A 22,491-nucleotide genomic window follows, 5' to 3' on the forward strand; every position below is an offset into this window, starting at 1 on the left:
GGAAAGGGCCAATTATTCACAGTTGGGCTGGAAGGTGAAAGGCTGGGAGGGGGACAATGTCCCCTCCTGGGGCCGATGATGTGGCAGCAAGTATCCAAAGAAGAGCCTCAGGAGAAGAAAAACTCGGGAAAGAGGGCCACCTGGTATTGCCATCCTTCCCCATGAGGAGACTGCCTTCCCTGCTAGTTTGAGGCTACTGAGTTTTCCTTCTTAGGGGGTACTTCCTTATGATAAAGAATGTAACTGGTGCCCTGGCTGTTTTGGCTCAGTGGTTAGAGCATCAGCCTGTGGTCCAGAGAGACCTGCGTTCAATTCCCCCTAAGGGCACATATCTCGGCTGCAGTTTGTCTCCGGCCCTGGTTGGGTTGTGCGGGTGGCAGCCACTCGATGTGTTTCTCTCTTTCTTTCTTCCTCTCTCTCCCTCCTACTCTATCTGAACAAAAAAATGGAAAAATGTCCTCGGGTGAGGATTTAAAAAAATAAATAAAATAAGAACGTAACTGGTGATAACTGAGAGAGGAGGGTTAGATGAATTACGTCAAAATACGCTTTTAAAATGCAGGACTTATGGGGCTTAAAGAGGGTGAGAAGTTCTGTTTATCTAAGTTCCCAGGAGGAATTCAGAAGACAGCCATGGAACAACAGCCCAGGGGAAGTTGCAATAAGCAACCCTATAAGTAGAGCTTGGGGCTCGTGAAATGTGCAGGGATGACACAACATCACTGTCGCCCCAATGGTTCAGCCCATTCAGAGAGTCTTCTTTCTGGCATGAGTCCTATTCCCTGGCCTGACTCAACAGGGAGGTTTGAGGCTTGGGGAAGTGCTGCAAAGAGGGAGAGGGAAGGCTGGGAGAGGCATGGGGAGGGAGGGTCATGCCTGGTTCTGCAGGCCCCACACTTAACGACTTGAAGGGAAAGGTCTCCCAGACATAGGCACTGTCAGGCTTGTTCACAGGGAAAGTCAGTTGGGTGATTTGGTAAATGTAACATCAAATGAGGATAACAAGTATGGCCAGATGCTTGTATACAGGTGTCTGTGTGTGTGCGTGCACGTGTGTGTGTGTTATGGTTGCATATTTTTCTTCACCTTGGGGAAGCCAGCCCTCTGGAAATCAAACTATAGGTCTGGGAGGCTGCCACAGGCTCCTGGACTCCTACTTTGCAGGGAGACTTACGTCAGGCAACGTCTCAATGAAGTTGTGTATGTTGGCCTCCTGGGCGGCCCGCACAATCTCTTCCTGTGACACGACCCGGCTGTTGTCTCCGTAGGCAATGTTCTCACCGATGCTGCAGTCAAACAGGATGGGCTCCTGGGACACAATGCCCAGCTGTGCTCGGAGCCACTGGACATTCAGCTGCTTTATTTCTTTGCTGTCAATGAGCTGAAAACCATAGTTCACAGATCAACTTCATGACCAGCACACTCTGAATTTAGCAAAATTAATATCATTACTTCACATTAAAATTGCCTAATTACCATGAGACTACATTTTTGTTGTTTTGGATTATCAAGGATAATAAGGTCATAATTATATACTTTGAGGAACTGTCATGTGTCTTCCGTTTAACCCTAGAATTTGATATATGCATGTGGTAGTAAAATAATGCTCCCCACACACTCCCTAGACACTTATGTTCTAACCCATGAAACCTGTGAATGTCATGTTACATGTCAAAGGGGGATTGTAGAAGGCTGCTCATCAGCTGATCTCAATATGAAGAGATTACCCTGTATTATCCAGGTGGGCCCAATGCAACCATAGGGTCCTTACATATGAAGACGAGGCAGGAGAGTGAGTGTCAGAGGGGTCCAATAGGACAGACTCAATCAGTCACTGCTGGCTTTGAAGGAGAAAGGAGCCAGGAGCTAGAGAAGGTCAGCAACAGATTCTCACTTAGAGCCTCCAGAAGGAACCCAGCCCTGCTGACCAACTCGATCTTAGCCCCATGAGACCCATTTTGGACATCTGACCTCCAGAATTTGTAAGATGATGAATGTATGTTGCTTTTACACCACCAAATTTGCTGAATTGATACAGCAGCCACAGGAAACTAACACAACACATTATGTTTCTGGAATGTTTCCTGGCATCCTTGTTCTTTTGTAACAATTTTTCATAGGAAATATAGCTGAGATCAGATTGGAAATAAATAACTACTATGACTACATAATAGGTTTGCAGGTCAGGCTCTGCTCTGCCTGAGTTGGTTAGGAGCAGGTGTTTGAGGAATGGGCTGCAGCAGTTGGATGGAACAGAAGTGAGTGTGGGAGGAGGGTGACTGCTATACTCAGTAGTTGTTGATGCTGGAAAAGTGATTTAATTTCTTGAGAGTTTCCTTGTGGGTAAAATGGAAATTGTAATCATTCCTAAACTCATGGAATTAAGGACTAAACAAGATCATGTATGCACCTCAGTTAGCGTAGTTGCTGGACAGAGCAGGCACCCGAAGGACTGCCAGCAATTTGTATCTCTGTGTGTGTGCTGTACCTGGAACTACAGAGGATGGGTAGATGGTTGATGGAGGAAAGAATGGATGGACATCTACAATGTTGAGCCAAAGGAGTAGGAAAGGGAGGTTGGCCTTTCTCTAGTCACTTGGCTCCTTGAATTATGCCGCAGAAGCCCAGAGTGGTGTCCCTTAGAGCCTTGCTGATAAAAATCCTTCCACTCTGATGTGAGTATATCTGCTCAAAAGATCTACTTTGCAGGAGAATTCTGGCATTCAAGGGAGAGCTATTCATCCTCTCAGAAGAAGACATGAGCGATTCGGCTTCAAGCTTTTCTAATAGCAGTGATGAGTATATACCGAGAGCCGTACATACTCCCTGTATCCTATGTGCCTGGCTGGGCGCCTCTGGGAGACAGCTGGCCAGGGCTAGGGTACAAGCTCTGCTGCAGGAAGACAGCTTCTGTTTGCAAAGCTTGCAGATGCAGAATGGAAAACAGCTGTGACCTTATTGGTACCAAGCCCAGTTGCCATGGAGACTATTCCAAGCATCTATGCCCCAGGCTTCCTTCCAGTGTGAAGTGAAGGTGGAGAGGGTGGAGAGAGGCAGGAAAAACCATACAAATGTGTGGTGAAATAGCAGACCTTGTTAAATGGAACACTGTGCTTGAGAAATGGAAATCTGAGGAAAGAAGGAGTGGTTATGTGTTTTTTAATTTTTTTTCTCAGTTGCATGTTAGGAAAACAGACACTGCCTATTACAATCAGACAAATGTGAATGATCCCAGCAAGTTTAAATTAGTTTCTCCAACACACTGAATACAATAACACTCTTGGGCCTCCTCATCCCCACACGATACAGCAGAGTTGCAAACTATTTAAAATGTGTGTTAGCTGAAGAATCCTTTTTTAGAGAAATCGTGTTTAGAAGCCCAAATGTAAAATGAACAAATGCAGAACTTCTTTGCCTGGGGTCTCTGCTGGTGGCCTGAGGGAAGACCAAGGAACTCTGGGAAATCAGCAAGCACTGTTCAAAAGATAAGGGCCTCAGTGAAAAGTTAACTAGGAAATTAAACACAGTGGTAATAATGATGTAAGGCCAAATTAAAATGACAAGCTATCTCTATTCTAGATTGTAAAATCTACAGCTTTCTTTCATTAGCACAAATAATTAAATCTTAAATATGTATTATTCTGCTATCTGTATTTACTCTGAAATAATAATTACAGATAAAATACTGACTATATTATAGGTCCTGTGATGAGCAGTCTTATGAATTCTTGTTTGATCGTCACACCAATCTTTGTGAAGCAAGGGTAATTTTAATCCCCATTTCATAGGCCAGGAAATGAGCAAAGTTACATGACCTGTGCAAGGTCACACAGTTAGTAATTGGGGGAGCTAGGATTGGATGTACATACTACTACAGGTTGGGTTTTGTAACACAAGTGTCTAATAATTGAAAGATATTTTCTGTCCAGCCTCAAAAGAGGAATGCCCCTGCCTGGCCAGTGTGGCTCAGTGGACTGAGAATTGTCCTATGGACTGAGAGGTCCTGGTTCGATTCCCAGTCAGGGCACATGCCTGGGTTTCAGGCGAAATCCCTGGTGGGGGCGTGCAGGAGGTAGTCTGTCTGTCTGTCTGTCTATCTATCTATCTATCTATCTATCTACCTACCTACCTACCTACCTACCTACATATATGCATACACACACACACACAGAGGAATGCCCCTATCTTAGCCCAGCCACTCACTGGATAATACCCACACAATGACAACAGGCTTCTAACTGTATCCTACGAGGGACAGAGGATGCAGACGGTGGTGTGTGAGATGGACCAGAGAGGGGAGAAAGAAAAGGTCAGGGGAAGACTCAAACTAGAGTCAATTTACACAGTGAAGCTAATGAACTTAAGCTTCAAAGGCCTCAACTGCAGGTAAATGCTGGGTCTTGAGCAGAGTTCTGGGTGGGAGGAAGGCCAGGCTGTAGTCAGGAAGCTTTTCCAGGGAAGCACTTGTATTTATGATAACTTGCTAAAGAAAGAACTAGAATCCTTGTTTTCAAAATCTGGAAGGCAGAGGCCAATTCTTGTTAGCAGCAGCGGTAAGCTAACACAGGTTCCAGCAGACGGAAGTTTCTGCAAAAGCAAATATTCCCTTTTGTACCTAATTTTGTATTCTTTTAAGTAGAGTCCATAAAATCATATAACCTTCAGGTTCCACAAAACTTGGAACCTCCCCTCTGCACAATTCCATAGGTTCATTTTTCAACCCTCTCGACAATTTAACCTAAACCTTTTAAATGTGTCAGTTTAGTGGTTCTCAAACTATAATTGGCACCAGAATCACCTGGGAAAATTGTAAAAAGTAACAAGCCAGGCCCTAACCTACTTGAATGAGCCAGGGAGGCGGTGTTCTTCATGAGCTCTCTAAACCATTCTGCTATACAGTACACCAGTTTGAGAACCACTGCTCAGGTCATTTCTCAAAATATGATTCAATGCCCACGGATGGTCATGAGAATTTCCTGAGCTCAAGGTCAAGTCCTTTCTTCAGTTCTTACAATGAAATGATGTTCAAATCCACATACTCATTTTTACATGGTAATGGGATCTAATCACTAGTAACCTACAGAGTTATTAAGGGTTACTAATTGATATGCATAAACAAACCTTGGCACATTTACTAGTGTTTATTGGTGACACTTCCACTAGGTCTGGCTCCTATGCACTACTTGGCAGTATTTCAAAGTTCTATGCAAATACACAGGAGCAGATAATAGACAATAGATGAGGACACCCTGCTTCCGGTGCATTATCAGTGTTGTCTTGAGATGGTTATTTTCCTATGCACTGAGCATTCATTGCCATATTATTCTGTGTCTGCCTTTCCATAAATCAAGGGGCTGAAAGGCTTAAAATGGTTTCCCAGACTCTCTTCTCATTCTGTAAGTAACAGGTTCTACCAGTGAGGCGCCCTGTGTAAAATCTGGAAGGCAGAGACCAATTCTCGTTAGCAGCAGCGGTAAGCTAACACACGGGTTCCAGCAGACATAAGTTTTTACAAAAGCCACACTCTGATCTCATGTCTTCAAGTTTGGAGTAGTTGTGACATTGGCTTAATTTGTGTAACTTCCTGGCCACAGGATCCCAGATGCAGTGCTGTGATTTAACTGTCCTAGAGCATTTATTTTCTTTCACTTTTTACTTCCACTCTTCCAGCCCTTCCAATGATTTTGTAAGCATCTGATTCCCTTTATTAAATACTGATTTACTTGAAATATCTAGTTTTTGTTTCCTACACTGAATCATCATTGATATGGTCCATGTTTTTAATTATGCCTCCGTTTTGTTTCTGTATGTATAGAATATTCATTTCTTCTTGTTTAATTATTATACTGTTTACCATTATTGTTGTTTTCAACTCAACTCTGTTATTGAGTGCTTTTTCCACTAAAGTGACTATAAGTGCAGCAGTGAGGCTATGAGAATTTTTCTTTTCCTTACTAAATGGGTTATAATAAAAAAAAAAGTATGAAAACCACAACTCTAGTTAAATCCACTGTTTTAGTCAAACTGGCCTATATGGCTATTGGGAACAAATCACTTATCAACCACAGCTCACATGATCTCTTGCATCAAATGGTGTCTTGACTGGTCACCCTCACACCCTTATGCAACCAGCTCCACTTACCACTTAACAACCAGTTCAAACCTATCTCCTTCTTTAATCTACCTCATGAAAGTATATGCCCCATCTCTTCAGTTGTGGGCAGATACCATACCCTACAACTCATTAGAGCTCAACAATGAACACACTGCTTAATAACACATCAATTACGGGCCATAATCAGTGTCCGAGAACTAACATTTCCTCCTCTGATCGCCCCATTTGTCAGTGAGGTCTTCATTTAGAGTCCTTTGTTCAACCTTTAGCTGCAAAGTTGAAGCATGAAATCAGAATTCACAAAAATATAAAACAAGGTAGTAAAAATGAGAAACGAAGCTTATGTAGCTGTGAACACACTGAGTAAAGGTGTAACTATCTTTGAATACAATAAAACACACAATGGAGTCAACGTGAACACTGCAGGGAAGTGAGAAGAGCCTGGACTACAGGTTGAAAATGCTATTTTCACGTCAGTCATTCATGCAAGCAGGGCCCCTATTCAGCCGACAGGCATCAATCTGACTGCATGGAACAGGTGTCTGTTCTGGTCGGTCAGTGCCTGTGCCGTGCCAGATGTTAAATATTTTAAATATTATCTCTGAATGCATCCAGTAATGAAATACCTACATAATAAAAATTTCTTCCTGTAAATTCCATTGCTTCCTAATCTGATCCTTTTCCTTTTCTGTGTTATAACAATTTAAAATTTTACTACTCCCTTCAAGACTCCCATCTTATCCCCAGTACCTAAGACAGTTCCTGACAGGTACTCAGTAAGGTTTGTTAAATGTTGAATAAATAAATGTGACTATTCACTTATTCTTATAGTTTAGAAAACAAAAAGTAATCCCTCCATATTCTTTATCCACTTACAAAATTTGTTGATCTTTTTTTTTCCTTATAAACATTTTCAATGTCCTTTCTCCATCAACAGCTTTATCTCAGCTTCAGCCATAAAAAGGCTCGATTCCCCCCCTCACCATTTTCCCTGGATTCCAACACCCCACTCAAGCTGCTGTCCCTATGCCCTTCCTTCATCTTTGATCTTCTTGATAGTCTACACCCAGTCTCTGTTCCCCCTCCCAACCATGCCTCAGCTATGCTCAACTGCTTTCTAGCACCACCCCTTCACTGAGAATACCACAGACTGCCGGAAGTAGCTCATTAATCGCCAAATCCTATCATGCTTTTTCAGTCTTCATCTTACCCTACCTCTCCACAGACACTGTCATTGTTGACAATGTCCCCTTCCTTGAGACACTCCCCTTCCTTGGCTCCCACCTTTTCTCTCCTAGCAGCCCTCCCTCTATCGTTAAGGCTAGTTAAATTTTTGCTGGATCTTCTCATGTAAGCTGAAACCTAACTGAGGAAAGGGAGAGGGGCAGTGTTGAGAGAGAGGCTGGAGATACTGGCTGGGGCAGATGCCAACTTGGAGACCATATCTGGAATGTCAGAATTTAAGTGGGACTGTTGCTTAAAGGTTTGAAAAACCACGACTTATAGTGAAGAATTAAATACATCCAGGCTTTCAGATGATGAAGAACTTCAAGTGAGCTGGATATGAAAGTGTGCTCACCACTCTTCCGGCCAAGGGGTCGTAGAACCGCTCCAGGAGCTGGACCACCGTGCTCTTCCCACAGCCGCTGCTGCCCACCAGGGCCAGCGTCTGGCCCTTCTTCACCTCCAGGCTCAGCCCCTGCAGCACGGGCACGTCCGGCCGGGTCGGGTAGTTGAACACGACTTCATTAAATGTCACATTTCCTTCCAACGTATTCTAAAATCAGAACAATACCAATAAATCTGACAGCTGTAATCCTGGAAATCCATTACATAGCCAACACCTTCTAGTGACAGGTGTCAACGGAAGTGAACTTGCATTATAGTTGGGTTTAATTTGTAACTGCTAGAATTTAATAAAAAAAATTTCAAAGAGTCAGTGTTTTTATATCCTGTATTGTTAATACAATACAAATGTGGTAACTCAATCTGTTCCCCAGGAATAGTCTACATATAATAAAACTTGATTATCAGGATTTGTTTATAAAATGGACAGTATTCTTATTTCCCTGTAACTTTGTCAAAAGTTACAAAAGTAATGGCTGTTAACACATATTATTAACATTTATTAAAATGAACCCATGATCTAAAAAGTTTAATTTTATCATCAGCAAATTTTAAAAGGCACAAACTTTATTAAATTTCCTCTTAGAATACAGTCATCCCTTGTTTATCGCGGTTAATCTGTTCCAGGCTCTAGCGGTTGCACCTGGCGTTGAAAAAGTCCTGGGGTGCTTGAATACATAGGCCTACAGTCCATACGTACAGTAATTTTAATTTTAATTGTAGTACAGAAGTGTATAATTGACTCAGACAACTGAGCACGCACTGTATCATTTTCACTGTCTTAATCAACTTTTTAATGATTATATTTGAAAAAACTGCGATAGAGTGAAGCCTCGAAAGTTGAAGTGCAAAGTGGCGAGGGAGGACTGTACTTATTTTTTAATCCTTGCTCGAAGACATACTTACTGATTTTAGAAAGAGAGGGAGGGAGGCAGAGAGAGAGAGAGAGAGAGAGAGAGAGAGAGAGAGAGAGAGAGAAAATCAATGTGAGACAGAAATGTGGACTGGTTGTCTGTCATGCACCCCGACTGGGGATCGAACCCCAAACCTAGGTGTGTGTCCTGACTGGGAATCAAACCCACAACCTTTTGGTGTAGGGAATGACACGCCAACCAACTGAGCCACACTGGCCAGGGTTCCTCTTAGAATACTTTCATTCATCAGTTAAGAGGAGATCATATAATCAAAACATCAAACTCACAAGCTTTAGCCCTTCTGTGCTCTCAATGTCGATCAGAGGGGTCTTTTCAATGATCATGATGATGTGGGCTGCTGACACTTTGGCTTTGGCATAATCAGGAGCAAATGAACTGACCTGCCCCACGGCCATGGCACCAAAGACAATAGCTGAAAACACCCTACGAAAAACAAAGACAAAATGTGTGCAAAGAATTATAACCCAAAGCTTGAAAGCTGGCACTGCATCAAACAATTACAAAACAGAAGTTAAAAAGACCACTTTTCTTTGTAAATTCATGTAAGTATAACAGGTCGACTAAATGGTCCCATTTTCCATCTCTCCCTGTATCCTCACCTTCTTGCAATGTGACTCTGCAACTTCTCCATTTAAACAGTAGAATCTGTTTTCCTACCCTTTGAATCTGGGTTGGGCTTGTGACTTGCTTTGGTCAACAGGATGTGGTGGAAGTGACTGTTGCCAGTTCCAAGCCTATGACGCAGGGGGCCTTGTATGCTTCTCCCCCCCCGCCCTCCTTCCCTCTAAATGCTGCCACTACCACCAGCCCAGCTGCCGGCTGGTGAACAGACACAGATGGAGGGAAGCATGTGGGTCCTGGCCAACTAGCTCACAGCTCACTGCAGGCATGAGTGAGCCTGGCTGAGATCCGTGATGCCCAACCTAGATCAGCAGAACTGCCCAGCTGACCCACAGACTCGGAGAAAATAAATGATTATCATCGTCTGCCACTGTAATGGTTGCTCGTTATACAGCATCATATGGCAGTCAATAATGGATATAGGCAGTGATGCTGGAATTACATCAGAGTCTTAGAACACCTATGAGCTGTAGAGTAAAGAAAGAATTCCTGCCCTGGCCAGTTTGGCTCAGGTGTTAGAGTGTTGGCCCATGGACCTAAGAGTCTGGGGTTTGGTTCCCGCTAAGAGCATGTACCTCAGTTGCAATTTGTCCCTGGCCCTGGTTGGGGTCGTGTGGGTGGCAACTACTTAATGTGTCTCTCTCATATCGATGTTTCTCTCTCTCTTCCCCCTCTCTCCCTCCCATTCTATCTGAAGAAAAAAAAGAAAGAGTTCTTTACAGACCCAGATATTATGCTGTTCCCAAGATGTATCCCAAGAATCATCAAGATTCATCTATGATAACAGCTTCAAGTTTGGAAGGACCGTACAGGATATCAAGTCCAGTGTTCAATGTTTGTGTCTAGGCACTGCCTCTACATTGACTTCTATCCTGTGTTTCAGGAAGTAGCAAGTTGGAAGAAGTCTGTTAAAAAGTTCTTCAAATTGAAGAAAAATCTATATCCTTTTGCTTAAGACAGTCCTTCAAGTACTGGAATGTTGTGGAAGAGAAGAGCAGTAGAAGGTAAGAGCTGGAGAATTTCAGAAATGACAAGGGAAAGCTAGACTGGGATTTCTGCTACATCACAGGTACAGTGCAGAAAATTTGCTTCTCTGATCACTCTCAACATTCCAGCTCCTTCCTCTGGACACTTTTACCAACATGCCTTTTTCAACCGTGTACCTGAAACTGACCTAAAACTTGGGAACCCTCCCAGATTAATACTGAGTCCATCACTTCCTCTCCTCCAGACTCCAGAGTCACCACCTGTGTTAATGTAGCACAAAGGATCTTATTTTAAATAGCTCTAAATAAATCACACAGAGGGTTAATCTTGGGCTTGCTCTCATTTAGACCTGGGGGATCTCTTCAAAATGGCCTGCCCTCTGATTAGACAGTTCACCTCTTTGTTTCACTTGGGAGACAGATTTTCTGAATCTAAACGCCCAAGTATCAGCAACTTTCATCAGTTCAATGCCTTACTGTGGAGTAAAGTGATATATCGAATGATTATCTAATCAAAGCCCCAATGCCAAATATACCTCTCCTGGTTGTGTTCATAAATAGCACCTGTATATCATTTGTCAGAGATATTAAGTGGAAGTTTTAAATCTTCTGTTGGGGCCATCCTGAGAAAATGAATGCATGTCCATGTCTAAGTAGGATGAAAATATTATACTAACACATTATGTTGCCAGGCTTAGGTGATTCCGGTTTAAATGTAAAACTCTATCATTACTAATGATAGTGTTATTACAGGGCAGAATCTCACCCATCACCAAATCTAGACACTCAGAATGAAACACATTTTCCAAAACCAATTGCATAGCTGAGTAATTCAGAAGTATGGTGAAGTTCAGTGCTGTGTCCCCCTGGCTGAGGCAGAGTTTTCTGCTTTCGGAGAGATAGATCACAAATCCCAATCTAGTTTTCCCTTGTCATTCCTGAAATTCTCCAGCTCATACCTTCTAACTTCTATTCTTTTATCAAAGACAGAAAGATTACCCTGGAATCCGCCAGGGCTTGCAGAACTCAGTGCTCCGCAGCTGTTCCTTAGCTGCCCTGTTCAGAGTCCTTTAAAAGGAGCCAGATACATACTTGGTTCAGGGTTAGGTTTCTTCCCAACTGCCAAGGCCTTCTGAAAACCCTTTACTGAATCACCACCCCAACTAGCCACAGACCCGAAAGGTCAAATGTGTGAGTCAGCTGCGGTGAGGGGAAGTCACTAATTTCCCAAATGAAACAGGGTGTTTTGGTGACAACACACGAAGACTCGGAGGCAAAGTGTCACCTTCTGAATCACTGAAATCTCTTCCTGAAGCTTCACAGTAAAGGTTTTTCATGCAGGTATAAAGAATATTCACCTTAGTTTTATTTCCAGAGCTTAAGTATAAATATGAATCCAATACTTACAACAGAACATCCTCAAACTCCATCAACTGATTTGCCACCAAGTAGGCACCAAACCGGAAACAGGCAGCATAGGAAAAATACATTATTGCCTGGGTGAGGGAAAATGTGATTCCAAAGATGTGTGCTTTCCTCAGAGAGTTTCTGAAAAGAAGACATTTGAAACTTATTTGACTTTCATTTCTCAGTCCTTAACCTTGATAGGTTAGCAGGGGGCGTGGAGCCATGGCAAGCAAAAATGAGTTGTTTCCAAAAAAACTAACTGTGGTCTTCACTTTACCACTGGTGAAAATTTAGAAAACTACCCAATCTCTGAGCCTCAGTGTCTTTATCTTTAATGAAGGATTAACCACACTTGCAAGTGTTGAGGTAAGGTTAAAATAAGGAAGGAAAACATGAAGAGCCTGTTAGGGATTCATAAATGGAAGACCATTCCCCTGCCCCCTCTTGGACATACAGCATATGTATGCTATCGTAAACATTCATGAACACACATTTATCCAACACCTCGAGCTGCAGGGACCACACTGTGCAGCACACAGGAACCAGGTACGTTCTTGCCCTTGGGGACCCAGGAGTTGAATTAGAGTTTATGCAATGGATGTACCTGATGAGTGACATGTTATGGGGACTTAGGTTTCACAAAGGAGTTAACATTCATGCATTTTCTGAAGCATCTAGAACTGAGCAATGGGAAGGTTAAGAGCAGGCTGCCAACTGGGCAGCCCTCTGGGGCTTCTACTCCTGCTTCAACCAGATCGACTCTGCTTTTATCTACTTCATTTACTGGGATTTCCAATGAAATGTTTTCCCAGAACAAAGGGCTCTGCTATTGTAAAAGTAAAGTCTGAAACCCCATCGATAAGGTCAAGCTCTTTCCTTTCACCACAGAAGAAACTGAAACTCAGAGGTTGGGCTTACTCATAATTAGACCACTTTTTAGAGCTCTAATAAGTTCATTACAGGAAGACCTTCCCCTGGAAAAGGGTAAAGAGGAAGAAAGGCATCCTACATGAAGCACCACAGCTCAGGTCCCACAGATACCTCAAATTTCAGGTTCCACAAAGAACTAATTTCCAACGCAGTAAATGCTAAGGTCATTATCAAACTTGGCATCAGAGAATCATGCTCTCCCACCCCTTCCCATCAGTCACGGTTCTTACAGGTTCTGCCTCAGAGATGCCCCTGCCTAAGGTCAGGGTCTTGTTATTTCTCTCCTTGGTAGTTACAGGTACTTCCCAAATGGTTCCTTCTAGTAGCTTCTCCATTTGTTCTCTACCTTCTGACCAAAGTAATCCTCCTGAAATCTGATTACTGAAAACCTCCCACTCCCCTCCAACTCTTCAGTGGTTATTACCTGTATGGTCCCTGCAAACTCTGTGCATACATATATTCAAATTTCATCTCCCGAGTCAAAGAAACAACAGTTCGGAAGTTTTCAATGGCCTCGGTAGCAATCTGTAACAGAGCACCCGGTCACCAAGAGGCACAAAGACAAACGACAATTCGTTTGAATTCCATACAAGAGATAAATAATATGTAATAATAAAATTAACATTATTCACTGATTTTGACCTAGGAGCTTCTTCGCTATGGGAAAGGATACTGAGTAATTTATCAAGTTGAGTTTTAGATCTGAAAAAAAGATTGGCTAATTCTATCTCCTCTCGACGGAGAGAGAAGCTAAGGCTTAAACTGACAGCCTTATGGTGGCAAAATTAACCTGAGAACTCAGCAACTTCCATCTATTGCAGTGCGATTTCTTCTATCATGGTCACCTTTGAAGTTTATAGTAATTTCATGTATTTTTAAATGTGATGTTTATATTTTTCTCTTTACAACTATCATTCATGACAACTGAATACTGTTTGGAAAATATTAAAAAGGTACAGAAAGTAACACAAAATTACATATTGATGTATTTTACATATTAGCTTATATGTTTTCTTCCTAAGCACATACATTTAACAAAATTGGGATATAATTCCATACTTGGCTTTATTTATCTTACCAAATATCAAGAACACTTTCTCAGGTCATTAAATATACATTAATAATGTAATTGTAATGGGCCACTTAGTATCCCAGCCACCCAAGCATTCCTTATTGAACATTTATTATTAAACAAGGTTTTCCATTCTTTTCTTTTAATTAAAAAGAATGCTGTGATAATCATTTTGTGCATAAACATTTGTCCATGTTGAATTATTTTTTTTAGGAGAAGTTCTTCAAAGTGAAATTCCTAGGTCAAAGAGAATAAACTAATTTTTAAGAAACATGGCACATATTACCAATTTGCTTTCCAGAGAGTTTCTATTATTTCTGTAATTACTTATTTGGTTAATCCTCACCCAAGGATACTTTTCATTCATTGATTTCCAGAGAGAGTAGAAGGGAGAAACAGAGAGAGAAACACTGATGTGAGAGAGACACACTGACTGGCTGTCTCCTGTACACACTCCAACTGGGGCCAGGGATCAAATCTGCAACCCAGGTACATGCCCTTGACTGGGAATCCAACCTTCGACCCTTTGGGGCTTGGGCCAATGCTCTCACCACTGAGTACACTGGCCAGGGCTATCATTTAATAAAAAAAATTTTTTTTTTAAATTTTTAATTATAGTTGACATACAACATTGTATTAGTTTCAGGCATATAACAAAGTGACTATACATTTATATAACTTACTAAATATCCACCTAGCACCATTCATAGTTATTACAATATTATTGACTATATTCCCTATGCTGTACTTTACATCCCCATGACTGTTTTTTTTTTTATCCTCACCCGAGGATATTTTTCCATTTTTTGTACAGATAGAGTGGGAGGGAGAGAGAGGAAGGGAGAGAGAGAAACATCGACGTGAAGGGACACATCGAGTGGCTGCCACCCGCACGACCAACCAGGGCCGGGGACAAACTGCAACTGAAGTACATGCCCTTAGCGGGAACCGAACCCGGGTCTCTCCAGACCGCAGGCCGACGCTCTAACCGCTGAGCCAAACTGGCCAGGGCCCCATGACTGTTTTTAAAACTGGCAATCTGTACTTCATATCCCTTCACCTTTATCACACATTCCTCCACCTCCCTCCCATCTGCAATCATCAGTTTGTTCTCTGTATCTATGATTTTGTTTCTTTTTTTGTTTGTTCATTTATTGTTTCTTTGATTCCACATATAAGTGAAATCATATGTATTTTCTGACTTATTTCACTTAGCATAATACCCTCTAGGTCCATCTATGTTGTCACAAATGGCAAGATTTCATTCTTTTTTATGGCTGAGTAATATTCCATTGTGTACTACCTCTTCTTTATTCAATCATCTATCGATGAACACACAAGTGTTTCCATATCCTGGCTATTGTAAATAATGCTGCAATGAACATAGAGGTGCATATATCTTTTTGAATTAGTGTTTTCAGTTTCTTTGGAGAAATACCAGAAGTGGAATGACTGGGTCATATATAGTATTTCTATTTTTTATTTGTTGAGAACCCGCCATACTGTTTTCCATAATGGCTGCACCACTTTACATTCCCACCAACAGTGCATGAGGCTCACAGGTGTGAGGGGATATCTCCTGGTGTTTTTTTTTTTTATCCTCACCCGAGGACATTTGTCCATTTTTTGTTCAGGTAGAGTGGGAGGAAGAGAGAGAGATAACCATCAATGTGAAAGGGACACATCGAGTGGTTGCCACCTGAACGTCCCAACCAGGGCTGGGGACAAACTGCAACTGAGGTACATGCCCTTAGCGGGAACTGAACCCAGGTCTCTCTGGACCACAGGATGATGCTCTAACCGCTGAGCCAAATTGGCCAGGGCTCCTGGTGGTTTTAATTTGCATCTCTCTGATGATTAGTGATGTTAAGCATCTTTTCATTTGTCTATTTGCCATTTGTATGTCCTCTTTGGAGAACTCTCTTTTCATGTCCTCTGCCCATATTTAAAAAAAAAATTTTTAATCCTCACCCAAGATATGCTTTTATTGATTTTTTATTTTGAGAGAGAAGAGCAGGAGGAAGAGATAGGGAAAGGGGGAAGAGGGAGAGAGAGAGAGAAAGACAGAGAGAGAGAGAGAAACATTGATCCATTGCCTCCTGGACAAACCCCAATTGGGGATCAAACTTGCAACCTAGGTATGTGCCCTGACCGGAAATCGAACCAGCAAGCTTACGGTATATGGGACAACACTCCAATCAACAGAGCCACCAGATCAGGGCTCTCTGCCCATTTCTTAAATTGGATTGTTTACTTTTTTGTTATTGAGAGTTATAAGATTGCTATGAGGAATGGTTACAAAAAGATTCTTCGAGCTTATAAGTAGTAGTAAGTTACAGTAACAGAACAACACTGATTAGAATATTTTACTCTACTTAGGTAAGCAATTGACTTAGTTTGACTCACCTTCCCAGAACCTTCAAGCTCTTTCTTATCTTTTAATGCATGTCCAGACAGCATTTTCATTTCAACAACTCCTGCTATTGCAATGATGGGTACAATTGCTAAGAGTAGCAGAGTTAACTGCCAGCCATAGATTAAGGATATAATAATGCCTGTCCCAAGGTTTGCTACATTCTGGGTAATTATAGCAAGTCTGGAACCTGTTGCCTGCAAAACAAACAAACAAAACAGATTAGAGGACAGTTTTCCATTATCTTTAAAATCCATGCTTACATTTTCTTTAGGATTGTGACAATTCAGCCTCATGGAAACCTATTATCTTCTCAATAATAACATAAAAAATAAAAGTTTATTGGCTTATAAAATGAAGATGTTCATGACTTTAGAATACATACTGAAAGTACAAGGTCAATATTGCAGAATTCAATTGTATATTTCTATCTCTGATTTTTTAATACCAAGAAAATTTCCATTAATCGATCCACGATCACTAAAGTGATCTCTGCAAGTTAACAAGATAAAAGAGTTTTGACAATTATGTTAAACTGAGAATGTGGGAAATTTCCAATGTTAGATGTAGAAATACTTATAATTTAAGTCTAATATTTGTCATTAAGAATATTTAAATGTATGTTGGCATATCTGAGATACGTATTGTGTTCAATTTAATCTGCATTTGATTTTAAAAAGAATGCAGAGAGCTGACACTTAGGGGATTTAATTCAGAACATTAAGCAGGCATCAGACCAGAGGGCGCCTGAAGCATGATGTTCAGGAGTGAGCAGTGATTTCCAACTCTAAAACCAGAGGTCGAACGAGAAAGGCAATTCAGTCCACCACTCCATACTTCCTTCCTCTACCCTGGAAACACCCCATGCCCTCAAGCCATCCCAAATGCCTCCTCTGGCCCCCAGATCTGCTTTGTCTGGAAATGGCCCATGTTCTTTTCAGTCCCAGAATTTCCTGCTTGAGTGGGGCTGGTCTCCAGTAAAGGTTATGGTAGAGTACAGTCCAGGGTGGTCACTGCCACCTCTGTGACTTCGGTACATTGATTAATAGATAAAGCTTCTCTCAGCTGTGAGTTCTAGGACAGAATCCTCCACAACATCCCCTTCCCCAATATTGACCCTCTAAACTCATTCCACTTAGGTGATTTAAACAATAGATCAGTAATTAGAAGGAAAGGAAGCTACAATGACTAGGAGCCTCTATAAATTAGATTCTGTACCAGAGAACTGCACCAGGGCCAAAGGAGACAGCATAAATAATAGAGCATTTATTTTTATTTGATGTAGTCATTGAGCTTCGGCCAAAGGGGTGCTTAGCTAAATTAGACATACGTCAAAAAGTGGAGCGGCCTTCAAAGCCAGCTCTCTGTATTTACACATTTTCAATTTGAAAGTCCAAAGTTACAACCTGGAGAGAACCCGCAGCACAGGGAGGATGTAGCTTGCTCCTGTTCTCAGCATCTACAAGTCCTCCTCAGAAAACTTCCCCACGGCAGCGGGCTGAGAGGAGCACTCAGAACTCCCCCACGTTCAGGGCTGATGAGTTACCCAGGCACATAACCTTTCCCACACATAAATATTTAGCTTTGGATGTTAGTCAAGGCCACAGAAATAAGTAAAATGAATCAAAGATGACAACAAATTCTTCTTTTGTGTACATGAAAAGTCTAGAACCTTCAGCTGGGGGTGGGAATTAAGCCCCTGGCTTAATTTAATTTCAAAAAGTAGGGGTGACGAACAGCAAGTGCTGGTGAGGGTGTGGAGAAAAGGGGACTCTAGTACACTGCTGGTGGGAATGCAGACTGGTGCGGCCACTATGGAAAACAATATGGTGTTTCCTCAGAAAATTAAAAATGGAACTGCCATTTGACCCAGTGATCTTGCTTCTAGGAATATACCCTCAGAAGCCTGAAACACCAATCAGAAAGAATATATGTACCCCTATGTTCATAGCAGCACTATTTACAATTGCTAAGATCTGAAAACAGCCCAAGTATTCATCAGTAAATGAGTGGATAAAAAAGCTGTGGTATATTTACACAATGGATACTATGCAGCTGTAAGAAAGATCTCTTACTCTTTGAGACGACATGAAGGAACCTGGAGAGTATTATGCTAAGTCAAATAAGCCAAACAGAGAAAGACAAGTACCACATGATCTCACTTATTTATGGAATATTATGAACAAAATAAGCTGTCGACCAAAATAGATCCAGAGACATGGAAGTAAGGAACAGACTGACAATCCTCAGAGGGAAGGGGGTTGCGGGGTTGGGAGGTGGGAAGAGATAAACCAGAGAGTTTGAATGCATATATGTATAACCAATGGACACAGACAATAGTTTGGGGAAGCAGGAGGGGAGTGGAAGTGGGAAGGAGGGGTCAATGCAGGGGGGAAGGGGGATATCTGTAATAATTTAAACAATAAAGATGGGGGGAAAAATGTAGAGCTGAGAGGAGGTAACACTCTGAACACCACACCCCAAGCATGAAACATGGGAAGACAGAAATGCTTTACCACTTGAATCCACAAAGACCCCTCCCAATCTCTCCACTGTACGTATTTGCATCTTACTTCCTCTACTACTCATTTTTCTCCTCACCCTTCCCTGTTTGTCCCTCTCCTACTATTTATTTCCTCCTCAAAACACCATATTGCTTGAAATCCAGTTTTTAAATATCTGTGCTTACTGAATAAAAGCGTATTTCCTGGACCTCCTTCTGAAATTAGAAACATTTAACATTATCTTTCCCTCACCCACCTTCTCCCCCTGCCCCAAATTTTATTTTATTTTATTTATTTATTTATTTTATCCTCACCCAAGGACATTTTTCAATATTTTGTTCAGATAGAGTAGGAGGGAGAGAGAGAGAAACATGGACGTGAAAGGGACACATCGAGTGGCTGCCACCCGCACGACCCAGGGACAAACTGCAACTGAGGTATGTGTCCTTAGCGGGAACCGAACCCCTGCCCCAAATTTTAAAAATACATGGCTGTTTTTTATTTCTATATGGGTCTCCTTTGCTTGTTCTCTCTGCAGAATTCTAGTCTTAGCAAAAGAATTTTACTTATTAATAGAAAAACAAATAAAATGTAAAAGCCCACTGTTTCATAGGCAAAAATACTGAGCTATATTTTCTTCTGATTTATATTTAGCGGAATTAAGCTACTCACTCAAAAATATATTTGAGAAAATGCTTCGCTGATGGCAAAGTAAAATATGAAAAAAATTTAACGTAAATAAACACTATCACTAATTATATATACACAAACTGAGTCAGCCCTGCCTCGGGTGGCAATGATTTCTGATAGCTCTGCCCGTCTCAGATAATTTTACATATCAAAAATTACTTACATTACCTCCCACTGTGGAATAGACAGATACACATATGTACATGTGCATGTGGTAGGTATATATGTATTTGTATGTGCATAGATGTATACACACACACTCACATCCTCCATCCCAAACAGGTCAGCTAGGGGCATAAAGTGGATACAACTCTCCTCTCTCAGCCAACTTGTGATAATAGCTGTCCTGGGCTTTCCTGGTTCAGATGACACTCACCAATCTGCTTGCTTCCTCTTTCCTGGTCTTTCTCTTCCAGAACTATTTTAAGTTCTGGAGAACAGTCCTGACTCACAGTGGTTGACACAGGGCCCGCAGGCGTCCCGCTAGGGGGGCTGTGAGCGTGCAAGTGTGAGATGCCTTTGAGGAAACCAGTGAGCAGCAGACCACTAACACCAGCAGGCCATTAGGGACCAGCGGGTTCCTGGATACAGCCGAAGGCCTCACAAACAACACTGGAAAGGGAAAGAACCGACAGCCAATTTTATCAGGAAAGCACTGTGGCCTAAAGCAGGCCATCACCCAGAGGAATTTACGAGGAGGAAGGAAGGATGCCGAAGCCGACTGCCCAGACTGCGTCTGCTCAGGTTCAGTACCGAGAATGGAGTCCTCAGCACACAGTGGGATATGGGATGTGTCTGTGAAAGCATGAACACATGTGACAGAGTCCCTGTGAAAGGTGTACTACAGTCAAGGCACCTAAGTGAGCTAAGGAATACAGGATTTAGAAAATGCAAAGATAGCAATGTTTACAGTGATTGCTATTCCTCAACTATAGCTCTTCCAGGAAGCTAGCAAAATAGATTTACCCCAACCTGATTAATTGATTCTTGTGTCAATTCAAGTAAAAAGTAAAATAGAGATGAGTACTTTCCATCCTCTTTCTTCTCTTAACATCCCATTTACTAGAAAGTCCTGTAATAATCTGTCCATCTGTGTCCTATTCGTTTTCCCCTTTCTCCTGAACCCACTCCGATCAGACTTTCCCACACCTCTGAAACAGTTCTTGCTAGAACCATAAACACCCCCACATGGCTACAGCACTGAAATGTCCGGATCATCTTGCAAACTCATCAACAGTATTTGATATCCTAGCCTGCTCCCTCCAGGAAATGCGTTCTTCTTTCTGTTTCTAGGATACTGTTCTTCTCCCTCCCTGGCCACGCCTTGCTCTTCTCTCTAGTTCATCCTCACAGCCCGAGCTCAGGGCCCAGGCCTTGTCATCTTCTCTAGCTACACATTTCCTTGGCTATCTCTAGTCTTATGGCTTTAAAAACGAACAATGCATGAAAAATCCCCAAATGTATATTTCTAGACCAGACTTCTCTGCTTAACTCAATATTTACAAATCCACCTGCCTTCTTGATATCTCCACTTGGACATCTAATGTTGGCATCTCAAACTCACCATGTTCCAAACAGAACCCTTGATGCTCTCCCCAAGCCTGCTCTACCAACAGGCTTCCCAATTTCAGAGGTTAGAGCATCAGCCTAGACTGAAAACCGGGGTTATAGGTTTGATCCCTTGCCCCAAGCAGGGTCATTTGGGAGGCAGCCAATAGATGTGTCTCTCTCACATTGATTTACATTGATGTTCCTCCCTTCCTCCCTCCCTCCCTCCCTCCCTCCCTCCCTCCGCCCTCCCTCCCTCCCTCCCTCTTTATCTTAAAAAGAAAAAATCAATGGCAAAATATCCTCGGATAAAGATTGACCAAAAAAAAAAGGGGCAACTACATTTTTCCCATTGTGCAGGTCAAAAATTTTGGAGTCTTTCTTACATCCCCTTTCTCTCATATCCCAATCAACCAACAAATTCTGTTGGCTGTACCTTCAAAATATATCCAGATGTACTCCAGCCACACTATCCTCCTGCTTTAGGAACAGTAATGGAAATGCTCCAGCCTCAGGGCCTTTGCACTTGCTGGTCCTTTTGTTTAGAACACCCCCCTCTAAACACCTACAGGGTTGGCACCTTTCCTTCCTTCAGACCTCTTGCATATGTCAACATATCAGGCCTTCCTTCCCTGACAACTAGTAATCTCCTACCCCCATGCCCTGCTGCCATTTTTCCCACAGCACTCAATGACGATCTGACATGCCAAGTAGACTCCATAGGGTCAGGGCTGTTGTCTATTTTATAAGTTCAATGTTATTTCAAGCAGTGTACATTCTGTGCTGCTAGGTTCTATACAACGTGATCTAAGCCTCACTTTATTTATTTTTTTTATCCTCACCCGAGGATATTTTTCCATTTTTTGTACAGATAGAGTGGGAGGGAGGGAGAGAAAGGGAGAGAGAGAGAGAAACATCGACGTGAAGGGACACATCGAGTGGCTGCCACCCGCATGACCAACCAGGGCCGGGGACAAACTTGCAACCGAAGTACGCGCCCTTAGCGGGAACCGAACCCGGGTCTCTCCGGACCGCAGGCCGACGCTCTAACCTCTGAGCCAAACTGGCCAGGGCTAAGCCTCACTTTTTATTGATTTGTTTCCTTTAAGCAAAGAAATCTGTATTAAAACATTTCCTAAGATTTATATTACAATTTTACAACTCTCTGTATGCTAATTTGTTCTTACAGAGAAGCTCCATATATTCATAACCTAATTTATTCTTGCAGAAGCCCTATGTATTAGATAGAAGAAATGTTATTATAATAAACTTTACAGAAAGCTCAAGACTGATAAGGTTCAAGGGAGAAAAAGGTGGCAGAGACCACATGCTTGCTTTTTTTTCAAATTCGATATCATCTTCTGGATTTCTGCTATGAAAAATTGTAGTGGTAGAAGAAATTGTCACTTCATCCTGGTTCAAGTTTCTAGTTTTATCAATGAAAGATATCCATACCATAGCAAAATGTAAGCTTTACAGTCTGACAATGTTGTTTCTTCTACCTTTGCTTTAATTTTTTTAATGTGCTTCTCATTCATTTCTTTCAAACTTTTTAAAGTTTTCTTCCCTCCCTTCTAAACTGTAGTACCCCTAAACTTTCTTACAGCAACTATACATATTCTTCTTTTTTGGAGGCAATTAAAA

The 22,491-nt window shown here is 41.9% G+C and overlaps 1 protein-coding gene across 1 annotated transcript in view; it reads right to left on the bottom strand.

Annotated features, from left to right (window-relative positions):
* LOC118619596 (phosphatidylcholine translocator ABCB4) overlaps positions 1-22,491 on the bottom strand; it is a 205,226-nt gene that overhangs the window by 127,266 nt on the left and 55,469 nt on the right. Inside the window, exons 19-24 of the mRNA XM_036246272.1 lie at positions 16,099-16,302; positions 13,045-13,145; positions 11,691-11,831; positions 8,943-9,099; positions 7,695-7,892; positions 1,175-1,381 (exon numbers count right to left, since the gene is read on the bottom strand). Of these exons, the coding sequence (XP_036102165.1) occupies positions 1,175-1,381; positions 7,695-7,892; positions 8,943-9,099; positions 11,691-11,831; positions 13,045-13,145; positions 16,099-16,302 (1,008 nt within the window). The remainder of the gene's footprint in view (positions 1-1,174; positions 1,382-7,694; positions 7,893-8,942; positions 9,100-11,690; positions 11,832-13,044; positions 13,146-16,098; positions 16,303-22,491) is intronic.

Source organism: Molossus molossus, unplaced genomic scaffold (genome assembly GCF_014108415.1).
Source record: "Molossus molossus isolate mMolMol1 unplaced genomic scaffold, mMolMol1.p scaffold_m16_p_7, whole genome shotgun sequence".
NCBI classification, from domain to species: Eukaryota; Metazoa; Chordata; class Mammalia; order Chiroptera; family Molossidae; genus Molossus; species Molossus molossus.